General features: G+C 30.7%; 2 protein-coding genes across 2 annotated transcripts; both read left to right on the top strand.

Moving 5' to 3' along the window:
- The first annotated feature begins 1418 nt into the window (after window positions 1–1418).
- Window positions 1419–5124, top strand: LOC100813463 (DUF21 domain-containing protein At4g14240). Its single transcript, XM_041008254.1, is given in 9 exon segments — window positions 1419–1768; window positions 1939–2019; window positions 2388–2463; window positions 3062–3149; window positions 3248–3320; window positions 3524–3604; window positions 3607–3893; window positions 3989–4183; window positions 4931–5124. Coding segments are annotated over 8 exon segments (960 nt in total). The 5' UTR covers window positions 1419–1545; the 3' UTR covers window positions 4040–4183; window positions 4931–5124.
- An 8769-nt stretch (window positions 5125–13893) lies between these two features.
- Window positions 13894–19230, top strand: LOC100814002 (probable serine incorporator). The gene is made up of 6 exons (XM_041008255.1): window positions 13894–14274; window positions 14967–15206; window positions 16947–17058; window positions 17134–17308; window positions 18350–18587; window positions 18763–19230. The coding sequence occupies exons 1-6, from the start codon at window positions 14100–14102 to the stop codon at window positions 19053–19055; spliced, it is 1233 nt and encodes a 410-aa protein (XP_040864189.1). The 5' UTR covers window positions 13894–14099; the 3' UTR covers window positions 19056–19230.
- Window positions 19231–23988: the final 4758 nt, after the last annotated feature.

The following is a 23988-nucleotide window of genomic DNA, read 5'->3' on the forward strand; positions in this document are numbered from 1 at the left end:
GAAAATCATATAATTCACTATTCTCACTAATGTCTCACGTGACCTTATTTGAATTTGCCAAAATATCTTTATTATCTTTTTTTGTCATTTTCTCCTTATCAATGTTATATTAATCCTTTTTTTTTTATATAATCATTATTATCATATTCTTTCTTTTGTGGACACACATCAATATTAACAATCTCATTTTTATTATTTCCATTTTTTCCCTCACACTATTCTTTTAAAGTTGAATATTCATCATCATATAATATATAATATATATAATATAGTTAGATATAAAAAGTACAACAAAACTTGTTTTACTTTATAAAAGTACGATAAAATTATTCTTCCCTAGCCTCTTGGAGTTCTTAGCCTAGTATTTACTATTTTTTAGCCTTTGGCCCATTTGACATAATAGTTGGTTTTCAACCTAAAGAATAATCTAGTCAGTTGTTTTTTTTTTAAACTTTACACTAGTATACATTCATGATTCATCTTTATTAACACCTCTTATATTCAAATTCCACGTTGCAATATTGAAAATTTTGTATTTACTTTTCTTTTGATAAATATAAAATAAAATAAGTTCAAAAATAATTAAAAAAATATACATATATAATTATGAATTTAATTAAAATATAAATTTATAATATAAATATTTTTTTTATATTCTCATTCAATTATAAATTTTATATATGATAAATTTATCAGTTCTGTGGTAATTATATATCTCAAAAGTTATGATTAAGGTTATTTAATTTTTAACTCAGTGATAATGTACAAATGTTTACAAAAACGTTACATGAAATTTTATACCTATCATACATGTATATAAGAAGATCCATTCTCATCATCATTGTTTTTTATGCTTTTAACTTCTTGTTAGTTGATTCTTTGATGTTTTAATGCCTTGACGTTGTTTTCAAGAAACCAATAAAAAATTGTTGCATAATTTTCATTCCTTTGTTTTTTTTTTTTTTTTTTTGGTTCGGGTGAAACCTTGTAAGTTTACGAGATGTTTTGACGCTAAAATATTTATAAAAGCAAACATTTTTTATATTTAAAAGGATGAAAAACTAAAATTGACTTATAAGATTTTTTTCAAATTCACTTATTTTCTTTTAAATATAAATTAAATTTATGATTATTATTTTTATTTTTAATAAAATAATAAAATTTATTATTTATCATTTTATCTAAAATTAAATTATTTATTTTGATAAAATTTTCTTTTATCATTTATTAATTAAAAAATATTTTTTAAATTGGATTAATTAAGTTTTTTATATCGAAAAAATAAAACACCTTTTGATTATTATCTAAAAATTTATTTTTTTATCAAATAATTAGTTTTATTACCTGTAATCTTCATTTTATCATACACAATATTAAAGAGTATCAACTCTTTAATATCCACGCATCCAAACGAAAAAGGTCCTTGGTTCCGCCACGTGTCCAAGGAGGTAATTGCGAGCTGCACTGTTGCTGGCAGTGGAAGAAGAACACTCCAGACCAGAGAACGAATAAGAAAATAAGAAGAAGAAGAGCGAACGAACGACGATGAACGTGGTGAGCGCGTTAATGGTGACTCGGAACCAACTCGGAGCACCTGAAGGCATACCCTTCGGATCGGTATGGTTGTTCGTCTACGCCGGGATCTCCTTTTCCCTCGTCATCTTCGCCGGAATCATGTCAGGTCTAACCCTAGGTCTCATGTCTCTCGGCCTCGTTGACCTTGAGATTCTTCAAAGCAGCTGTTCTCCCTCCTAGAAGAAACAAGCAGGTTTTTCCTCTTTTCTATTTTCCGTCTTCTATTCCGTTTCCTGTTTTTCAGTGAACGAATTTAAATATAATCTTTTCGGATTACGAAATTACGAATTCTCAATTTATTTGTTAATTATGGAGTTGTATATAAAATTTTGTCTGTGTTATGTTTTGTGTTTGTGCATGCAGCGGTTATACTTCCGGTGGTTCAAAAGCAACACCAGCTGCTAGTGACTCTGCTTCTGTGTAATGCTGCTGCCATGGAGATAGGTAATTAAATGAATTATTGCGATGCTCCTTTTCGAATTAGTTTCTATTTTTAAGTTAGAATAGTTTGAATAACATGCCTTGTTTTTGGAGGAGAGGTTATTATAATTCCAGTGGATTAATTTATGTTTCATGCAATGTTTTTACGAGAAATTACTTTGGAATTACGACTTCTGTGAAACTAGCTTCTTGCAAATGGTTGTAGGTGGTTAAATTGAAACAATGACGTGCTGTGGAAAAAATGGATTAGGCAGATTAGGATAAGTTGTCCAAAATGGTTACGTTGATTGGATTTGTTCTAATAGATGAATCTGCTGATTGGATTTGTATATAAATTTCCTTTATCACCATATTGATTTTTCTTTGGTCAGACTGCCGAAGAGGCCATGACTCCTATAGTCCTATTGAATCAACTTTTTCCTTGGATGTTAATTCAAAATTGGACTGGTAAGTATCTTGAAGCATCTTAGTGTATCTTCACTAAATTTTTTCATTTGGATTACAAAGACATAATTCTTCATTAATGTGCATGTTACTATTCAGGTAAATGTTTCACATGTGGTCTCCACAATATGCCCTTCTTATTTCCTAACTGGGTTGTTCCCTTATATACCTGACATCCTTCTCATTAATCCAAATGCCAGCAAGGCAGCAACTGATGAATGCATCACTCAAGTCACTGGAAACATAGAACCAAGAGATCATTATCTGATATATTTGTCTATTTACTTATTAAATCACCCATAGGCTATATAACCTGCAAAGATTGATCAATTCAACTGACAGTGGTTAGTTTAGTTGGCAGTCGAGTAACTTATTTGGTCTCACAGTGGATGATATTCTTAAATAGAATAGGTTGTAAATAGTTTATTGAAATTTACTTGGAAGATGGATCTTTGATTTGAAGAGGAACATTTGCTTATTTTGTAAGGGCTTTTTGGTTGCTGAAGATATATTGTCCGCTGCACCATTTACTGGAACATGTGACTAATATTTACTCTTGCAATTTTTATCCTTTTAAACTATGTTGTGAATCTCAAATCAGGGAGGCAATGGGGAAAATTCTTGCTCTTGGGCACCGTCGAGTTCCTGTCTATTCCGGAAATCCAAAAAACATTATTGGGCTTCTTCTGGTGGGTGTTAAATCCTCCCCATTTTAACTTTAATTTAGTCTATCCCTTTTTATTACTTTCTAAATTCTCATTTCTTCACTTAAGTTATATTTAACTAGGTCAAAAGTCTTCTCACTGTACTACGTGAAACAGAGACACCTATCAGTGCTGTTTCCATCCGGAGAATCCCACAGTATTTTTTTGTCAAGGGGTAACTCTCAATGTTAAATGGAGTCACAATCATTATTTTTATATCCTTGACTCGCTCTTATGGAAGAGCCCTTTGTATTTGTGTAATGTTTCTCATTGATAAGATTATTCTCTCTTGTTATTTATTTTAAAAAAAATTAATGTCGAATATCAGTAATTTGTGTAATGTTTTATATTATATTACTGAGTTCCATCAGATATGCCTCTTTACGATATACTGAATGAGTTTCAAAAGGGAAGCAGCCACATGGCTGCTGTTGTTAGGGCTAGGGTAAAGGAAAAATGATTCCTAAAACAACTGGTGAAGGGACATATGAAGAAAACATAGGGGTTGGTGGGGATTCACGATTGACTACTCCATTACTACAGAAGCAGAATGAGATGTCAGAAAATGTTGTTGCCAACATTGACAAGTTTTCAAGGCCTCCAAGCATTAACAAGTCAACTGGTTTGCAACGTAGTGATTCCCGGACAAATGGTTCCTTTTCAGATAATATTGAAGATGAAGTGATTGGTGTTATCACTTTAGAAGATGTATTTGAAGAACTTTTGCAAGTAAACTACAGTAATTTGAGATATTCCCCCACCCTGAGTACACTAGTACATCTTTATTCCCTCAATACTGATTATATTTGTTTCCAATGATGCAGGAGGAGATTGTGGATGAGACAGATGAATATGTTGATGTTCATAAGAGGTAATTAAGAATATAAACTTTCAAAACTTAGTCAGCCGAGTTGTATGAAACTGTTGAAAATCAGAATTTGAATGTTACATATTTTATGGCTGCTTCCTCTGTAGCACGGGCTCCATCAATCCGAAGATTGACTGTCCAAAAGGGAGCTGTAAGTGACCAATTATTACACCTTTTAAAAATGATTTTCTGCTTGAATTGAGAAAAACATCTTTTTACCGGGAGTGGGAGGAGGGTGGTTATACAGGGGTTTGGGTTAGAGCTATTAATAGGGGCCAATCTGGCCCACAGGTGAGCCAACCCAACCTGGCTCACCTTTGTTGCAAGCCAAGAAATTGCCAACCCAGCTCAACCCATTTAAGTGTGTTTGTTTGCCTGTTTAAAATCCCTTGCCCACATAATGTGAAAGGAAAAAACTGATTGATTCACGTTGAACAATTTCAACTGATACAGAATAACCTCAGGTGAAAGGAAAAAAATGATGTTTTGTGGACCGTGACCTATTTTGACAGTTATAGTGTGGGTCTGCATCTCTGCATGCCCTACTTTTTTTTTAATGTTGAATGGTTGCACTGACGTTTGAACCTAGGACCTCATGCACTGAGGTTATAGTCTGGGTCTGCATCCCTGCATGGCCTACTTCTAATGCAACTGTAAATGATTTATTTTATTGCTGGATAAATTGAAATGATTTATATCTTGGTATACTTTTTTCCATTAAATGCTTCAATGCAGGACAGAAGAATTAAAATGAATTTAAAAGTGATGGGTTCGGTGATGAGATTAATTGTTTTGAAGTTTGTTTATGATGATTCCAAATTTTTATTCCAGATAGGCATTGTGTGTTTGTGTAATGCGTATATCTTTATAATATCTGGTCTTGATTTTAATCATTCAGGGAGGTCAAAGCAAGCCAGGGCTAACTGGAAGAAATCTGCAGAGGAGGAGGGATCGAATACAAGGACACAGTGAGCTCGTTTTTTGTTTTTTATCCGGAAGGGGCTACTATTCGTACATTTGTGCATAAAGTGTTATAGTGTATATCAAAAGGGTGTTCATACAAAGGTGATAAATGTTAAATTTAATGGTCAATATCTACCTTTCTTCTAACAAAATGTCTTTTCACTTGACATGTATCATATTTCACTCGTTAAGTTTCATTTACTCTAAAATATACTTTAGCTATGAATAACATCATATAATTTTCCCTCACTTTTTAAATTCATTAAAATAAAAAGTACTCCTTAGTTATATATTTGTGTTCTTTTTTCATATGCATGTTAATCAATAATCATTATATTTGTGTATTTTATAATTACGAATTATCATTTTGATTAGTGAAGTGTAAAAATTCAATTTAATTGTCAGCATTGGTTTTGTATAATATCATATATTCTTTTTTTCTTCTGAATCTTACTGTTTCTATTGTATGTTTTGACATACGCGTATTAGTTATTTTGAATTTTAAAATTTTAACATTAACCTCCTTTAAAAACTTATTATGATATAAATAGATATGTAAAATTTTCATTATCTAATACATATTTCTAACGTAATTATAAATAGAATGTAAAATTCTATTTTTGTTGTTTTGTTGAGTTTCTTTTTTTATTATATTAATAATTAATAAAAAAAACTGAAGCAAAATAATTAATAATTAAAATATATTAGTTTAGTGTTATCATTATAAAATAATGCTACTATATGAGATAATGTCATTTAAGGATGATGACGATATGTAAAATTAGTGAAATCTTGTGATGATATATAATCATTAAACAAAATTAATATACTTGACATCAAAAATAGGAAAATATTTCATGATAATTCAAACAAGTGTTTATGTATTTATTTTTATAATAATTTTTATTGCTCCAAATGTATTGATAATGTCAAGGATTGACGGAGCACTAATAAATTTTAATGGACCAATAATTTTAAGTAAAATAATAGCGGCTGAAATAATTAATTATTCCAAGATTTAAAATATTGACAAAGTACTAATATTTTTAATGGAAAGCGAAAAAAATGATTAAAATAAAAATTTTGAAAATAAAAAAGATAAAAATAATTTTTTTAAAATTTATTATACTAAAATGATATATTTAAAAATATAAATGATCAAAATGAAACTTTTAAAATTTAATATAAAAAATAAAAAAAAATACTAAAACATAATAAACTAAAAATGACATTTAATATTTTTTTTCTTCAACTATTGTTTCTCATTTTGGATAAAGCTACTCAAAATTAGGATGGATAAGGAAAATTATCAAGTTTATTTGCCCAAGTTATTATTATTTATCTTTTAAAAATTAAATAAATTTAGATAATAAAAAAATTATTTTGACCTGACTTAACATGCCAATAAACTAGGCCAAGCAAATAAGACATTTGAATTATACACCTTCCAAAGGAAACTAAATAGACAAAAATATCTTGCCCTATTTCTTTTGTCTTCTTTCTCAGATAACTAATAATGTGTGTTGATCCTCCACACCACCTTATGCCACCCTCCTCCCTGCTCTCCAATATCCTCTAGTAATGTCATCGTCCACCATTGCACCAGCTTCAAACTTTGATCCCATTGCACCACATACCACTCATCATTACAAAAACCACGGATCAAAATAGCACTATCGATCGTGCCACACACCACCATCGTGCAACACCTAAAAGGGAAATCAGAGATCCAAAGCTTCATGCGTTTGCTATTTTAGACTAGGAAAAATACTTTTCAGAATAGTTAGTCTGAGAGTGTATATATATTTCGTAATACAAAAAATTCTTTCCAAAACACTATTTTGGAATAGGATTTCTTTTATTATGAAATAGTTATTCCCGAATAAATATGTACTTTTGAAACAGCTATTTCATATTAGAAAAAAAAAATCCTATTTTGAAATAGGAATTTTTTTTTCAGTAAAACTATTCCAAAATATGATTTTTTCTATTATCAAATAGTTATTTCAGAATACATATATATTTTTGGAATAAAAAAAAACCTCATTCTAGAATAATTTTTTTGTTCCGAAATAATTGTTTCAAAAGTTTATTGGGAATGATCCTTCTGGTATACACATAGAGGCTAATATGAGTTCTCTTTGGGGCTTTGACAGAGTGGGAAGGAATGGGGAGCAATGAGGCACAAGAAAGAGGATCAGAAAAGGGTGGGAGGAGCTCGTGGAGAAGCAAAATGCTCCCAACAACTGGTTGCCGCAACCTTACAAGGTAATTTGAGAATATTTTAAAATTGGGAAATGCATAAAGATTCAACGTTTCACCCCTTTGCCTGTCAGGGCCACCCGGCCTATTTCATTTTACAGTTTTAAGTTTGTAGGTAACATATTAAACAACACCATCAAAAATTCAACTTTTAATTTGATTTTAATGGAAGTCACGGGGTTTGTGGTCCAATTTCAAAGTTAATGCTCTTTGATTTTTCTTTAGTTCAGAAGATCATGGTGGGTCACCTGAGCGGTGCACCAGTAACCTTGAGAACCATTTAAATAAGCCTTACAATTGCAGTTTGGAAAACTGACATTGTGAGTGAAAGGACCTGCAAATTGTGAGGAGCTGCACTCATTTTTTTTGCTTTCCAAATTCCCACATTTTTCATAAACTTGATGCAATTGGTTGCATGCTTGCTACATCAAAATGATTGAAATAAGAACGTAGTCTCTTACATATATACGGAGTTGCCGAGTTGGGGAAAACATGCTTCACTTGGGAATAAAATGGAAACCAAAATGATGATCCCTCTGAATTCAATGTCCTTTCATAATCGATTTAATGGCTATGTTAATTAATTGACTCATCAATTTGACTTCAGATTCTTTTTGGCTGTGTTAATCAATTATTCGACATATACATACATATATATAGAGAGAGGTATTTTAAGGGAAAAAGAGTCCTTTCATGTAATATTTTAAAAAACAATTTGTTCACCTTTTTATTTTTATTTATCTGAATAACAATGTTTTTTATCCTATTTTTCTTTTATTTTAATCTATCTTGTTTTATCTAAATTTTCCCCTAATCTAAAGAAAGCATAAAGGTTAACATCAATTATTGAAGTGAGATTTTAACTTTAATTAAAAACCAATATCAAAATATCTGTGATACTCCATTTAAATTTTATATATAAGTGGCTAGAATAACATTTAGTAGAAAGAATGTGGTTGGTTGATTCAACCAACAAATCCTTTAATATTGTGATGAGTACAACTTTTGATATCATATTACAATACATACATATTCAAATCTAGAACCACTTCATTGGACCATGCTACTGAATTGGTATCAAATCAACTCAACAATATGTCCATTTTATGATCTTTTCCCTTAATCATCAGACACCTTCATTATCGCTCCTACCACCTTAGAAGAATCACTAGACACCTCCATATGATATAAAATCTAGTTTTCTGCTCCCGGAAATGCCTTGAAAACCTTTTCCATAACTGAAGCTTAGGAAATCTCCATGACAAGAAATGTCTGGCCATGCAGTTAAAGGCTAGACAACAAAAAAGTTTAGCTCCTTGGAACTTGATATAATTTCTATATATATAAAAGAAGGTGGTGGAGAAAGTAGTATGAAATTGTGTAATACTAGGTGCGTGTGGCTTGAATGGGCTTGAGTGGAATATTAGATGTCAAAGTGGTCTTTGTCACACTGTCCCCCTGCCAAAATCACCCTTGAAAAGGACTTGTTTCTTTTCATCTTAATTAAGAATACTAGAATAGCCAACCCTGTCGGTATTAGCCTATATATATTATCTACCATGCACCTCTCTGACTTTATATGTAGTATATTCGCATAAAAACTGCATTGGCGTCTTTATTTATTTCACCATTCCTTTGTCTTTGTATGTATTCTCTTAGATAGTTTCAATCATTGCACAATTAAAAACATTTTATTTAATAATGAAAAGACATTGTCCCGCAAGGATTTCACCTGCGATAGAGAAGCAATATAGCATTTATAAGTGAAAATTGAAAATTATTTGATCGTATCCTGTTGTCGATGTGAGGATCTTATTGGAAGATAATTTGTAAATATATTTCTGTAAGCCCTCTTGAGACTTTGGTCTGTCTTTGCTCTGATATACTCTCAAGAAGGACATTAAATTATAATTACCATTAACAATCCTGTCTAAGTTACATCAGTTTCTGCTGGAATGAATGAGTGTTTCTAAGCATATTCAAGAAGTGATACAAGATTCAAGCAATGGTTTACACAAATTAAAAAAGTTCCTTTGAAAATATTATTTTCCATTTGTATGTTTTTCAGACTACACAAACAAACACTCAAACACAGAGTTGTTCTAGTGGGCGGGGGGCCAGAGAGAGAAAGAACGAAATCGAGAGAGAGAATTTACACTTCTGAGTTGATTTTCAAACCTCAACTTGAATACACTTTGAAAAGTTAGATACAAAAGATCCTTGATTGCTAATATAAACAGTCAAGTAGAGTAATCCATTGAGGTAGATACATACAGCAGCACTTAAATGCTGATTGAAAAATACTCTAAAATATGTTTTTGGCTAAGAGTACTTATGCCAATTAAGAAGCATAGAGATACATATCCTCATAATATAAAGCTTCCCTCTTTGTTGCTGCACGATTCTCCTCCACTTGGCATATCTTCTACCACCCATGATTTTCTTCAGTAGTACTCTCCAATTGCATAACATGTGTTTCTCCGTTGCTACTACAAACTGGCATGCCACACAATTTATGGAAGGTTAAAATCCGATGTGGCAAGAGGGAATATCCGAATTAGATTCACATTTAGAATTGCAATGCCTCATCCAATGTTAAGACTCCACCTATGCTTGAGTTGGACACCAATACACGTGCTTCCAAATTTCAGCACAAATGCATATAATATAGCTTTTTTAGTTTAATAATGCCGGCCATTGGTGATTTGTCGTTTCTATGAAAAAGATTAGCAAATTCAAAAACACCACTACCCTTATCTTAAACAGTGACTAACCTCATCACATCATAATCCAATCTCAAACATCAAACAAGAGTCTCTTTAACTTCTTTTCAAGAATTTCAAACGAGAGACACATGCGAGGGCTTGTTTTTTCCACAACCCTTTGGGGATGATTCCAAAACTTCACGTGAGATCCACACCATGCAGGCTCATTGGTTATAATGGGAGGAGCTGATGAGTTTGTTCTTCTTCCTCAAAGCATGTGACTTGTAAGCTTGTCAAATAATAATGTCTCACTGTTTTGGAAAAGATTTGAAAAAGGAAAAATTAAACGCTCCCCGTATCTTATCTTAAATCACAAGTATCATAGATAAGATATATGCAACTAATTCTTTGTGGCCCTGAAGGATTTATCCATAGATATCCAGCTATATTATGGGGCCTAGTTAAATAGTCATGATCAAATTTGAGCCACTGAGAGGACTAGAAATAGTGGTGCACCAATGAGGGTGGTGCATATGGAAGCTAATAGCTGAAGGGTGAGTATCAACCCATGGGGACATGTTATTTCAAAGGGTTGGAGTTTTGTGCTGTTTTTCGTCCGAAATGAAAGAAAAGAAAGCTCCAGGCTGGTGGCAAGTCTTGGCATACTGTGCCTTCAATTTGTTGGCTGTCTTGTGGGATATTCAATAATGAGCACTGAGTTAGATGATCTGTGCAGTTTCATGATGTGACTAACTGAGACCACACACGAACAGTACTGTGTCAGCATTCCTTTTAGGATAAACACACCATGCATGCAAATGAGTTTTTAATCCGTGTGTCAAGAAAACCGGTTTATCAGAGTGATAGAGAAAGATATTTTGTCATGTTGAATTTGGAACACATTCAGTAGACCGTAGACATATAGAACGGAATAATTAGCACATATACAAGTTTTGTATTGTTAGAAAATCTCATATTATTAAATTTTGTAGTATAACTTATATATTTCAATAATTATATTTAATTTCAATTAATTTCAAGATGAAATTTAATATGATATTAGAATTTATAATAAGTGTTTGTTGTCTCGTCATGATGAGACTTAAACGTAAGAGTAAGGTTTTATATATATATATATAGACCTATAAGCCAAAGGTTTAATTAATACTAAAAGCAGCCTCTTTGTTTGCATGTAATGTATCTAACTTAGAAGGTGGAAGCCTAGTGCATTGAACCGCCCCATTATAGAGGTCCTATCATATTGATTATCGTTAGGAACAAAGGCACAGTGAGTTTGACAAGTCTAGGATTGAGAATTTTTCTTTATATGTGAGGAGTGTGGTCTCAGCTGATACCCATTAGTCATCACATGGACATGCTGCTGAAGGGTAGGTGAGATCATAGACTCAAGTATCACCACAAGGGTAATTAAGCTAAGGGAATATTGCTACAGGTAAAGAAGAAAATTGATGTTTCAGTAATTATATTGGTCATTTGCAGGCTGGCGGCTGCAGATTTCCATGTCATATGATTAAATTGGTGGATTTTCTTGTTCTCTGTTACTTTTAGTATTTTCTCCTTATCCAAAAAGAAGACATAATCCTGCGATTGACGCATATGAATTTGCATTATATACATAGAGATAGATCTATTGACAGTACCAATAAAAATAAAAATTGATCTAGTGGATAAAAATCAGATTTATATCTCATAAGGATATGATGTGAATTTAAATCCCGCTATTAATAGGCTATTTGTAAGTATTTCTCGTTGAGCCTTTTTATACATGTTCTAGTAAATCCATAAAAAAAGATTCAGTACGTCTAAAGATTTACACTAACTGTATACTACTTTGATATATATTGTTTTCTTGATTTCTTATTCGACATTTCATGGAAATCGTGAATAATATTAAACTTTCTTTTTTCCAATTCTAGGATAACTGAAATTTGTTTTTTCAATTGTGAGATCTTCTAGTACTCTTTTGTACTTTGGTATTTTTATATTGTCGGGGTATATTCAATTATTGGTATTTTGTTAATCAGTACAAAAAGGTCTTTTGCTCAATTAATAGAATAGTATACAACCAATTAGAGCAAGGAAAATAACACTTAGACACCCAATAATATACTATTAATTAGTCACTTAATGATAGAAATAAAAGAAAAAAAAATAAATATAGTTAGCTAGACATCCAAATGCTATTCTACAACTAAGGAGAGAGAGAGAAAAAGAGAAAAATATAAATATAATAAGTGATATAATATGACAGGGAGAGATAGAAAAAATGACACTTATTGATAGGTATTAAAATATTATTGTTAAAAAAAAATATGTATTAATCATAAGTAAAAGTCTCAATATTAAGACACCTTTAAAAGCTCAACATCCAATAGATATTTTTTTTGTCTCTTCTTATCAAATCACAATAATATTTATCATACATACATATCTCACTTTTCTTATCCCATCGTACTACCTATCATACATACATCTCTCTCGTCTATCTCTTTGTCTCTAGATGTATAATAACATTTGAGTGTTTATTGATATTTTTCCTGTAAATAATATGATATTATAGAAAGAAAGATATAGGAAGAAATTATGGGTATAGGTTAAATGTCCAAATTAAATATCATTGCTCTTAGAGCAATATCTTTGTATTTGTCGATTTATTCTAATACTTAGTAGTTATATAACAAACTCAATGACCACCGAGTAGCATGAAATTATTTTAGTTTATATTAACCAGTGATTTCAAACTTAAATTCTAAATGTGTGTAATGTGTTTTTATCCAATTTAATGATGCCACTACTAAGTTACAAACTTGATTCACACATCCTAAAATCACTTTAAGCATTATCATGTAGTAATCTTGTCAATTTAAACATGACTAATTACATTATCAACATATGATTTGTGTCAATACAAATAACGATAAAGTATTTTTGCAACACTAAAAGACTCATTCTGCTGGTTACATTGATTTTTATCTAGAAACTAGAAATATTCATCATGACTACATATTCATGGCTTTTGTAATTCAGGGATACATATATATACCTTAACATTCCAAACTTTAGTCAGAATTGAGCCTTTATATATGTTGGATTTTCATAAAAGTTCTCATTAAGTATACAATACGCATTTGCCCCTAATGGGACTTTAGTACGTTTTTCTTTATTGTTGTTCATAATAAGTTCCTCATTTATTATTATAGGTAGTATGTTAAAGTTGTCTAAGATTTAGATCCATTAGATGGATGATTCAATTGTAAACAATTTAACATTTTTTGATAAGGCTAGCGAATTAGAAAATATTGCATAATCGAGTGACATGATTTTATATATTATATATATATATATATATATATATATATATATATATATATATATATATATATATATAATTTCAATAATGACCACTTTATAATGATTAATTTATAACGACAACTAGTTGTTTAAATCTCTATTCTAAAACTGTAAAAAAAAGTCTCCATTCTAAAATTAAGTTATTTATTTTAATTATTATACTATTTATTTTTAGTTATAAATATTTAATGATTTTAATTTATTTTTCATTTAAATATAGGTTAATTTCAAAAGTAATTTTTATTAATTTTTTTTAAAAATATGCGTTTTTTTTACTTTTATAAAAAATAAGACCCTAATAATTTCTTAGAAATTTTTTTATTCTAAACGTGTTTGATAAAAAAAAGACCCTCTTTTTTTTTAAAAAAAAAAAAGAAACGAAACTAGAAAAAAGAGCTGGATAAAATCTATTCAATTTATTTTTTTACATTATCTATCTTTACCTGACGTTTAATTTTTTCATGGCGTAAAGTTTTTCTCTCTCCCCTTCATTTTTACTGTATAAAAAAAAGGCGGGTAAAAGGATAAAGTAAAAAAATAAAAAATTTGATCGCGAGAATATCAATTTCTGTTGTGGAATAATGAAATGTTTCGGAGTGGATAAGAATGCGACAAGTGTTTCCTTAAACGACGAAGGGAAGTTGTCAAACGACACGAGCAAGCTATGCACAGAAGCAGTGCCTGTTAACTCGATCAACACGGTGAAAGGAGAGAGAAAGTGTAAAGAAGAGGAATTATCTGCATCAATCAACCATCATCATAATCATGTCTTGCTGTTTATCTTGCTGCGCGTCTTTGACCTGTGGTCTCTGCACCTCCACTGCATCTTGCATCTCCCAAAAATCCGCTAGAATCGGTTACTGTGGTCTCTTCGGTGTCTCTCTCGTCGTTTCGTGGATCCTCAGAGAAGTTGGAGCACCCCTCTTGGAGAAATTCCCATGTATTTTGCATTCTTTCTCTAAAGTTTTCAATTTCCCAATTTATTTCCCATTGGGGTATTTGTTTTCATCACGAGTGAAGTAGGATTAATTGGATTACTATTGCTTCACATTCATGCCCTAGTCTTTCAGAAATTGAATGCATTCATCCGTGATGCTGAATTTGACTTCTGGGGCAGCCTCATTTACCACATGTCTAGATGTATATTCAAGTTATTAGAAGAAAGGTTGAAATTTTTGTCTAATAGAAAAATGTAGATAAATATTATTAAGTCTATGTTTGGTTTTGAACTTTGGATAATATCTTAAGAAGAGATTGTTTAATTATTCTTACTAGTGCAAAAAAGGCACTCTGTGCCTGGATTTGGAAGTTACACACACACGCATATATAGTTGGGTGTTATTTGTTTTGAAAGATATAATTGCTGTTGGAAGTTTAAATAAAATTTTGTAGTGATTTATAATACTCGAGGGTAAAAATGTTCAGAAGAAAAATGACATCAACTGGGGTTATTACCTTTATATAGTGAATTATTGAATAATAGTTATAGATAAGGTGTTTTGAACCCCAAAAAAAATGGTACATTGTTCGTGGAATGAATTGATGTTTTTCATCCTTGAAAACCTTCTTCTGTGCTAGGCATTTGAAAAATTTTCCTTTTTAATGTGTTATTGCATTAATTCTTAACTACAGGGATAGGTGGCACATCCGATACCAACACAACGGAATGGTATCAAGCACAAGCGGTTCTTCGAGTGAGCTTGGGAAATTTCTTGTTCTTTGGTATCTTAGCCCTTATTATGATTGGTGTGAAGGACCAGAATGATAGACGCGATTCATGGCATCATGGTGGTTGGACTGCAAAAATTGTGATCTGGCTTTTGCTTGTGGTCCTTGCATTCTTCCTTCCAGATGCCATAATATTAGTATATGGTATGTTTTCTTGGCTTTACTTTCTTGCTGTCAATTCTTAGTGGCATTGGTGATTGAATATGCAGTCCGACTCTTGAATTATTAAGTTCGTGCAGATTGTATTTTTCATTGAAAGGTAGTTTTCTGGATATATTTGATGACTCTGAAATTGAATTTCAGATGTTTGTACCCCGCCTTGCCCAACACCTATCAGAATTTTTGTTTGATATTTTCATTTTGATGCATTGTCAATGTAAAACTCTTTTACCCTATCAACCAATGTTGATAACTCATTTAATGTCTAACTATGTTAACAACGACATGATATATCAAATTCATTACATTACGTAGCAACATATCATTGGGTGCAAATACGAAACTGCTCGACCTCGGAAGCTAATTCACGTGTAGGCAGTGCTGTCTGTCGTACCATTGACTCTATCTATTCATTGAATCACTTTCATTCATTTTTTTATAGGCTTGCTCCTTTTACATCAATATTACATCTAAATCAAATTCATTTTCTTTCGGGTCAGAGATTTGTTCTTTTGCTCCTTATATATTGTAGACTCTGGATTTGGAGAAGAAGCACTCATGAACAGCTTAGCTTAGAATAAGATTTCCATTGCAATTATTAGAAATGGGTTTAACTCAGTCCTAAAGGCTAGTTCAAGGGAGGAAGATTGGCCAAATTCTTTTATAAGAGTATTTTGGCCATGTTTCTAACTAATGTGAGACATCTTAACACCTTGCCCCCATAGTTTTGAGTCTCGATAGCAGCTGGCTCCAAAAATGCTATGGCAGGATAGTGCTGTTTTGAAATTTTTTATAGTTTATATAATGTATAATAATAATAAAAATAATAATGATGATGATGATGCTGCTGATTGTGATGATATATACTTATAAATTCTCAAAAATGATAAAAATTACTCAAAACTAACGACATTCATAATTAATAATAAAAAGTCATAGGTATCTTAAAACATACAAGTAAATACCAACAGAAGTCAAATACAAGTTTCCTAGATAGGAATCATCAATCATCATCTTTAAATCCAAATCATCTTTAAAATTTTCACTAGTATTACAGCTGTAGATTTCATTTTTGGAAATTGAAATCCCAAAAAAGCCCTAACTTATTTGTTTAGAGGACCTTTTTGGAATCAACACATAGTGCAGCTATATTGCTGCTACGGCCATTATTCAGCCCGCTATGGCTGCTAAACTAAACCACTCTGCTACAGAAACCCCTGTATTGGGCAGGGGCCACTATGCCACTATAGTGGTGCTATAGCATGCTATTTAAAACCCTGTTTGCCCTTATGCCTAAGACTGGACTTGGGCAGGTGTTCAACATCAAGACTGTACAGACTCTGATATTACATAAAAATGGATTGAGTCTAACTCAACCCCCAAAGCTAGCTCAAGAGGGGAGGATTGCCCAAGGATTATAACTAGTATTTTGGCCATATTTGCGGCCAATGTGGGACTTCTTATAGCAACAAACAAATGTCCTTTTCTGGTTTTACTATTGGAAGTATGATATCAAAGGTTAATATATCAAAAGGAGTCTTTGTGTTAAATTTTTTCATCTTGTTAGTTTGGTATATATTGCTGTCTAATTGCATACCGTACCAATATAGAACTGTATGGGAGGTATGATTTTTGAATGAATTCTCTTTTTAAGAAAAAAAAATTCCCAATGGAAATTAAACCTTAATTTTAAAATTGACATGTGCATATCTGTAATATTTACAGGATTCATAGCAAAAATTGGGGCTGGCTTGTTTTTATTGATTCAAGTGATAATTTTACTTGACTTTACTCACACTTGGAATGATGCGTGGGTTGAGAAAGATGAACAAAAATGGTATGCTGAATCCCCCCCCCCCCCCCCTATGATTTCTATTTTTCCATTGTTGTTCTAATAATTGTAGTTGTTTAGGTATATTGCTTTACTTGCTGTATCAGTCGGATGCTACATTGCAGCATTTACAGTGTCAGGAATCCTTTTCATTTGGTTCAACCCTTCCGGATATGATTGTAGCCTCAATATCTTCTTCCTTGTCATGACCATGATTCTTGCTTTTGTGTTTGCAATTATTGCCTTACACCCTCAGGTAAGGACTAGAAAAACTTGTAAGTAATTGAAACTCTATTATATTCAATGCTCTTGTGCTATATGGATTGCTAGGTGATGAGAGAACATCTGAGGGCTCTGCAACTTCCAATAATATATTGTTTTGTATGGTTAATAAAGTCCTAAAATCCTGTAAGCCTTTTGGTGGCTTCTTTGACAATGCAGAAGATGCCTGTGGCTTTCTCCCAGTTTACTGGTTTTCATATCTCAAGCTTAAGTTTGGCAGTGGGACACATGATTTCTCTTAGTATAGGAAAATTATTAATTTTCTGAATGAGTTGTGAAATGACAATTAACAAAAATCTACATATAGCAATGATGCAGTGGTAAAAAGTGGAAGATGAAGTTACCAAAAAAAAAAAGTGGAAGATGTAGCTTAATGTTGAAAGAAACATCACCCAAAAGATAATTCTTTTAATGAATGCCTCATATCTTTCTCTTTTATGGACTCATGTCATATTTAGATGTTTCTGTGGTTTTGTGCTTACTATCTTGATATGTATCAAACTAATTAATCCTTAACCCAGAGTAGCTCTAATACCTGCCTCCTTCCTAGCAACATTTGTAGGAATGATTACAATTTACAAGGTTAAAATTCAATTTCCCCCCCCCCCCCCCTCTTTTTTCCTTTCAAATGAAATTCTCTGGATTTTTGGTATTTTGGTATGCTGTTTACGTAAAATTGGAAAATTACAGACATCATCAGTTTTGGTCAGGGATATTACCAGCAGGTAATACCTTGTTAACATATTCATTTATTGGAGTACATTGTGCCACCTAAGAATTGTTTATTAGCATAACTTGTTACACCATATTGTAGAGTGTAGACAAAAATTAGAAATGAGGTCAGCAAATTACTTTGAATAATGCCCTTCTATTTCTCAATTTTATTTGGTTCCTTGGGAATTATATTTGATAGGTTTGTAAAGAAAGTGTGGTACTTGGTTTTGTCCATGTGGACTTGTGTATTAATTTAGTTTTATTAGTGAACAAATAAATAATAATTGGTGTGCAAAAACAGGTGAATGGGAGCTTGTTGCCTGCGGCTGTGGTTTCTCTTTACTGTGCTTATGTGTGCTACACAGGGCTTTCTAGCGAACCTCATGACTATGAGTGCAATGGTCTCAACAAGTCCAGAGCGGTCAGCACAGGCACACTCGTTCTTGGCATGCTAACAACAGTGCTATCGGTGCTGTATTCTGCTCTTCGGGCTGGATCTTCAACCACATTCTTATCTCCACCATCTTCACCTAGATTGGGTAATAAAAGATGTTTGGAATCCTTTATGATCTCTTATCTTATGATATGCTGTTATTCTGAATTGTGGATTTGATTCAAGTTTTTTTTTTTTATAATAAACCCTAGCGAGAAATTGAGTCGATAAAAATTTTGGAAGTCCTGATGTCTCAATTTGCATGTTACAACATATTTCAGGTGGGAGCAAACCTCTTCTTGAAGAAGCAGAAGAAGGAAAGGCAAAGAAGGAGGAAAAGGAAGCACGCCCTGTTAGCTACTCGTATTCATTCTTCCACCTAATATTTGCCCTGGCTAGCATGTATTCAGCCATGCTTCTTTCTGGATGGACCAGCACATCTGAGAGCTCAGATCTCATAGATGTTGGTTGGACCTCAGTCTGGGTTCGAATCGGCACTGAGTGGGTCACTGCTGGGTTGTATATCTGGAGTCTATTGGCTCCTTTGCTATTCCCTGATCGTGAATTTGTTTGACTCTCTCATCGCTAGATTACTATACTCTATGACATTCTCGTTGTTGGTGTTTTGGTATTGTAAGTTATGACCTTCAATGTCTACATCTTGGAATCTTGTGTGTTGCTTGCAATACATGATATATGTATAGATTCACCACTTCATGTGAGATGTAATGTAATGCATTTTATATCTACTATAAGTACATAATAATACTAAATGGGCTGAATAAATTAATAGTCAACTGACCATAGTTTTGCTGTTTGATAACTTTTTTTACACCAATATAATTAACATCAAATTTTAATAAATAACCATATAAGATTTATTTCTTATAATTTAACTGCACATGTTATTGCATTTTTAAAAGTTTATCTTATTATTTAATTATACACAATGCTGAATCTAAAGGAACGCATGGTCTTCTAAAATAGTAAACAATTAGATAAAGGAACGTGTGGTTGATGGCAGGATTCCGTGGATTTAAATTAAAGTCCACTATGTTATGTTCGGTTTACTTGCCTCTTCGTGATCCTCACCAAAATGTCAGTAATATATCCACTTAAAAATGTCGACGACTGGAACTTCCTTTTAGGTGCATAATATAAATAAATCCTGACCAAAGTTTGAAATGCCATAGTTGGTTGTCAATGGCAAAAAAACCATCATCAAGACAAAAAGAATCGTGGCATCACCAGTAAATGTCATGCATTTTTTTTCTTTGAACAATGGAAATGTTTCTATTCAAATAAATCTAACCAAACTAAGAATGCCCCCGACACATTAATATTCAATGAAAATGAAATGGGTATCTTGGTTCTTGACATTCATTAGACATTTGGTCAAGCTGAAACGTTTAAATGGCTAATTCGGCACTCACTTTTGACACATGAATGGTCTGTCTAGATTCAAAAACTATGTCACAAACAAAGCCAAATAATCACAATCACAATCACGATCTTAGAACATTCCTATTAGAGCTTTCAGCTCGCCAAACTTTAGTAGCATTGCTCCATCTACCTGAATCCTGATCTCATGTGCCTTTGCATTTATAACCACCGCGCATACCAAATCAAAAACCATTCATTCACACATGAAATTCACAAAACCCGTCGCTGAATACTATATTTGAAACTTGCAACAAACGGACATAACACGCTCTTCATCACAAATATTTATATCACTGTCACTTTGAACCTCCTCCCATCATAGTCAAGAATCATCATGAATAAATGTCTCAACTACCTGTCATTCCTTACCAAGCATGGAAAACAATCAATCACTAAGATCTATAGTCAACTCCCATAATACTCAAAATAAAAAAAGAGAAAGAAAAGAAACCATAATAAACAAAAACTCGTCTTCAATCCATACTCGTACAGTTACAACTTACTGGTAGAAAAAGCAAAGGAGTTGAAATCCTCATTAACCTATTAGCAATCACCAACACACCTATAATAGAAATACAGAAGGCCTGTACTTAACTACTTAAGCATGTTAGACCCATCCCTTATGCGAAGAAGAGAGAGTTAACCACTTTTTTGTAGTTAATTTGCCGGAAACTGTAGGTGTTAAAGGTTTTTAAATATTTTTACTTTCTTTAGTAAGTGTTATAGATTTTTAAACATTTTTTCTTTCTTCACAATACGAATTTAAAATAAATTTTAAGATTTATTTTGAACTGTGAGTGATCCTAATCTTGCAAGATGTGTAAACTAATTCTAAGCTGCGTTTAATTTTTAACTTTTTTTTTTATTAGATGAAAAGTTTATTTGAGTGTTTGATAAATAAAATATTTTTAATAGTTTCTATCATTTTTTTAGTCGTAAAGTAATATTTTTTGAAATGTTAGATTCTAACTTTTAATTTTTTATATTTATTCTCTATTGGTCTTTTAAATAAGCTTGGTAAAAAGATTGGGTTTAACGTGCATTAGCATGCTTGGGTCTCTCTTTGCAAGGTGTTGAATGTACATTCACGGAATCAATTCTTCTGTATATTTGAAACTCAACGTACGTACAAAGATTGGAGAACAATTTTTCAAACATTTGACTGAATCAAATTTGTCAATCCGTTTCATTCAACGTAACGCCAATCCAAAACTCTCCTTCCTTCTATGTTTTTGCATTGGAACGTACGAAATTTCTATTCAATATACTACTGAAATGTATACTTAAACATATCCTTAATCGATCTTGAAAATGTTAATGCTTTATAGACACAAATCACATATAAAGTGTGTTTTTTTATAATTATTTGAGTGTTTGATAAATAAAATATTTTTAATAGTTTCTATCATTTTTTTAGACATCACTTGAAGTAATATTTTTTGAAATGTTAGATTCTAACTTTTAAATTTTTATATTTATTCTCTATTGGTCTTTGAATATATATTAAATTTTCTTTTAAAAAATTTCTATTTAAGATAAAAATTTATTATTTTTAACTTTTTTTCATATGATAGGGTTATATCATTTTTCACCTTTTTATTATATATGAATATATGATATCAATAGTGATATATAATAAGTTTATGTAGTTTTTTATAATATTTTTTAGATATTTTATAAATAAAAAACTATAACTGTTTAAAATTAATTTAATATAAAATTATAAATACTATAAAATATATTTTTTATCAAGAAAATCATATTAAAATTTATCTATAAAAACATTACTTAAACATGTCAATTTATGTAATTTTACATTTTCAATTATTCCAACAAATAATTTTATCTAATACTTATGATTTTTGCTATCTTTTTAATTTTCAACTACTTTTGTCCAATATAACCATAACATCTGGTTGGATATAATAAGATTATGTACTTTCCATCTTAGCTCATATTTGTATAGATTGCTTTTATTTTATTTTCATGTAAAAATATTTGCTTTTTATCATGAGGACATATGTGAGTTAGACTTTGTGTGTGTTTGATTTCACTTTAAATTTTCTAAAATCACGACAAAACATCAACTGACGTGACTTTAGGTAAAACTTTACATGTTTAATTTTTCATTAAAGAATTCATTTTGCAGTCATGATTGATTTTAAGTTGTAGGAGTAATTTTTCATTGGATTAAAAGATTTATACCGAATTTTCTGACTAAATTACTTTTATAATAAAAATATCTAAATTTAAAATTATATTACTTCAAACTAATTTTGACCAAAATTAATTTTGCCAAACAGTTTATTTCAGATTTGTAAAAAAAATTGGCCATCTTCGTTTACGAGTCAAATGGAGAATATTAAATTTGATAGCTTTTGATTATTAGAATTTTATTTTTAAATTACAAAATCAAATTTTGGTGGTCACAAGCTACCATAAATTATGAATTTATTATTCTCTGGTTGACATTCACTCTTTGCATTTGCATATACGGAGAGGGACTAAAGAAAATATTTTTCAAGTTTGAGGGACTGAAAAAACAAATTTTAATTTGAAAACTAAAAAAATTATGACTCTAATTTAAGGGATTAAAAATATATTAAAGTTATAAAAAATATAATTTTTCTTCCATACCGAAAAGATATAAAAATATTAATGTATTCTTATGCATTTTCTGTTAAATATTTTTTAATTAAAATGCGAGGATGATGAAGAAGACTTTGTCACAGAGCTCAACAAATCACAGAATGGACGGAAAGAACCAACTTTTAAAAAAAATGCTGAATTTATTTCACATAAATACCACAATAAATTGTTATTAAAACTCGTGAGAAGACCCACTGTTACCCTCTTTATGAAGGCTCTTGACAAAATATAAATATTTCTTAAAAGATCCTCGTTAAAAACATTCAATGGAGGTGATCTTATACTCACATTCAAGGGAGGAGTACAAGTACACGTTAAGTTTAAATTTTTATAACTTCTATTTATGTTGGTCCATAACTTTAAAATAAAACATTTCATTGAATGTGATCTCATATCATACGCTTCTCTTTTTAAGTTTTGATATACAGTATGTTTTTCATACAGATTACATGTGTATCTTTCATGTAAGTAATCCTATTCAAACATATTTAACATAATTATGTACTATTCAGAAAAGAAGAAGAAGAAAAAACATAATTATGTACTTAGTATTCGAACTTAACACAATAGTTAAGTAAAATCAACATAGTAATTTAATTTCAATATATTATTAATAAAAGATATCGTTAATTAGTTGAAAGCAATTTTTACAATCTTTAAAGTGTATTTTATTAGGATGTTATAAATCCGGGAGATATTTTTAGAAGCTTTGCTCCTTTGAAGTGAATGTGAGGCTAATTTTTTATTCATGATTTACTCACATTTAAAACTTCTTTTGTATATTACTTCCTCAGTATAAAAAATAAGTGTGTTTCCAAGTTATTTTATAAATATCAAGAAAAATTAATAAATAGGTAAAAAAATAATAATTTTATAAAATTAATCTTATTAATATTAGATTAAAAAAATAAAATAATATTTATTAGAAATATTGATAAAAAAATAAATTAATGGTACATTAAAAAATCAAATGTAACACTTATGTTAGGATGACGGTGTAGTAATAATTTATGATTGAATAAAAAAATTTAAAAAATTTGATGATTAGTCCAAACATCCCTAATAGTAATAATAAGATTATTTCTAAAAATTTATTTGTTTTCTTTATAATATTTTTTATTAATTTCTAAATTTATTAATTACTTTTTTCTGCATATTCTTATTTAATTAATTTTTTTAAACATTAATTATAAATAATTAAATGAATATAGGAATAAAAAATAATAATTTTAAAATAATAGTATAAATAATTCACATATTTAATTTAATACGATGAACTAAATTAATTTTTTGTCAAGTAGGTGAATTAATTGAAAAAATATTATAATCAGAGAGGGGACGGGAAAAAGTAGTATTTTATAATTAAATCATTCAACGTTTGTATTTTAAAATATGAATTTAAAACCCTTATTTAA

Source organism: Glycine max, chromosome 13 (assembly GCF_000004515.6).
Source record: "Glycine max cultivar Williams 82 chromosome 13, Glycine_max_v4.0, whole genome shotgun sequence".
Taxonomy (NCBI): domain Eukaryota; kingdom Viridiplantae; phylum Streptophyta; class Magnoliopsida; order Fabales; family Fabaceae; genus Glycine; species Glycine max.

Bases quoted from the DNA above. Each gene is read 5' to 3' on its own strand.
- LOC100814002 (XM_041008255.1), top strand. From the start codon at position 14,100: ATGTCTTGCTGTTTATCTTGCTGCGCGTCTTTGACCTGTGGTCTCTGC. The intron at 15,207-16,946 runs GTATGTTTTCTT...TAATATTTACAG, and splicing joins TGCCATAATATTAGTATATG to GATTCATAGCAAAAATTGGG. The intron at 17,309-18,349 runs GTAAGGACTAGA...GTGCAAAAACAG, and splicing joins TTATTGCCTTACACCCTCAG to GTGAATGGGAGCTTGTTGCC.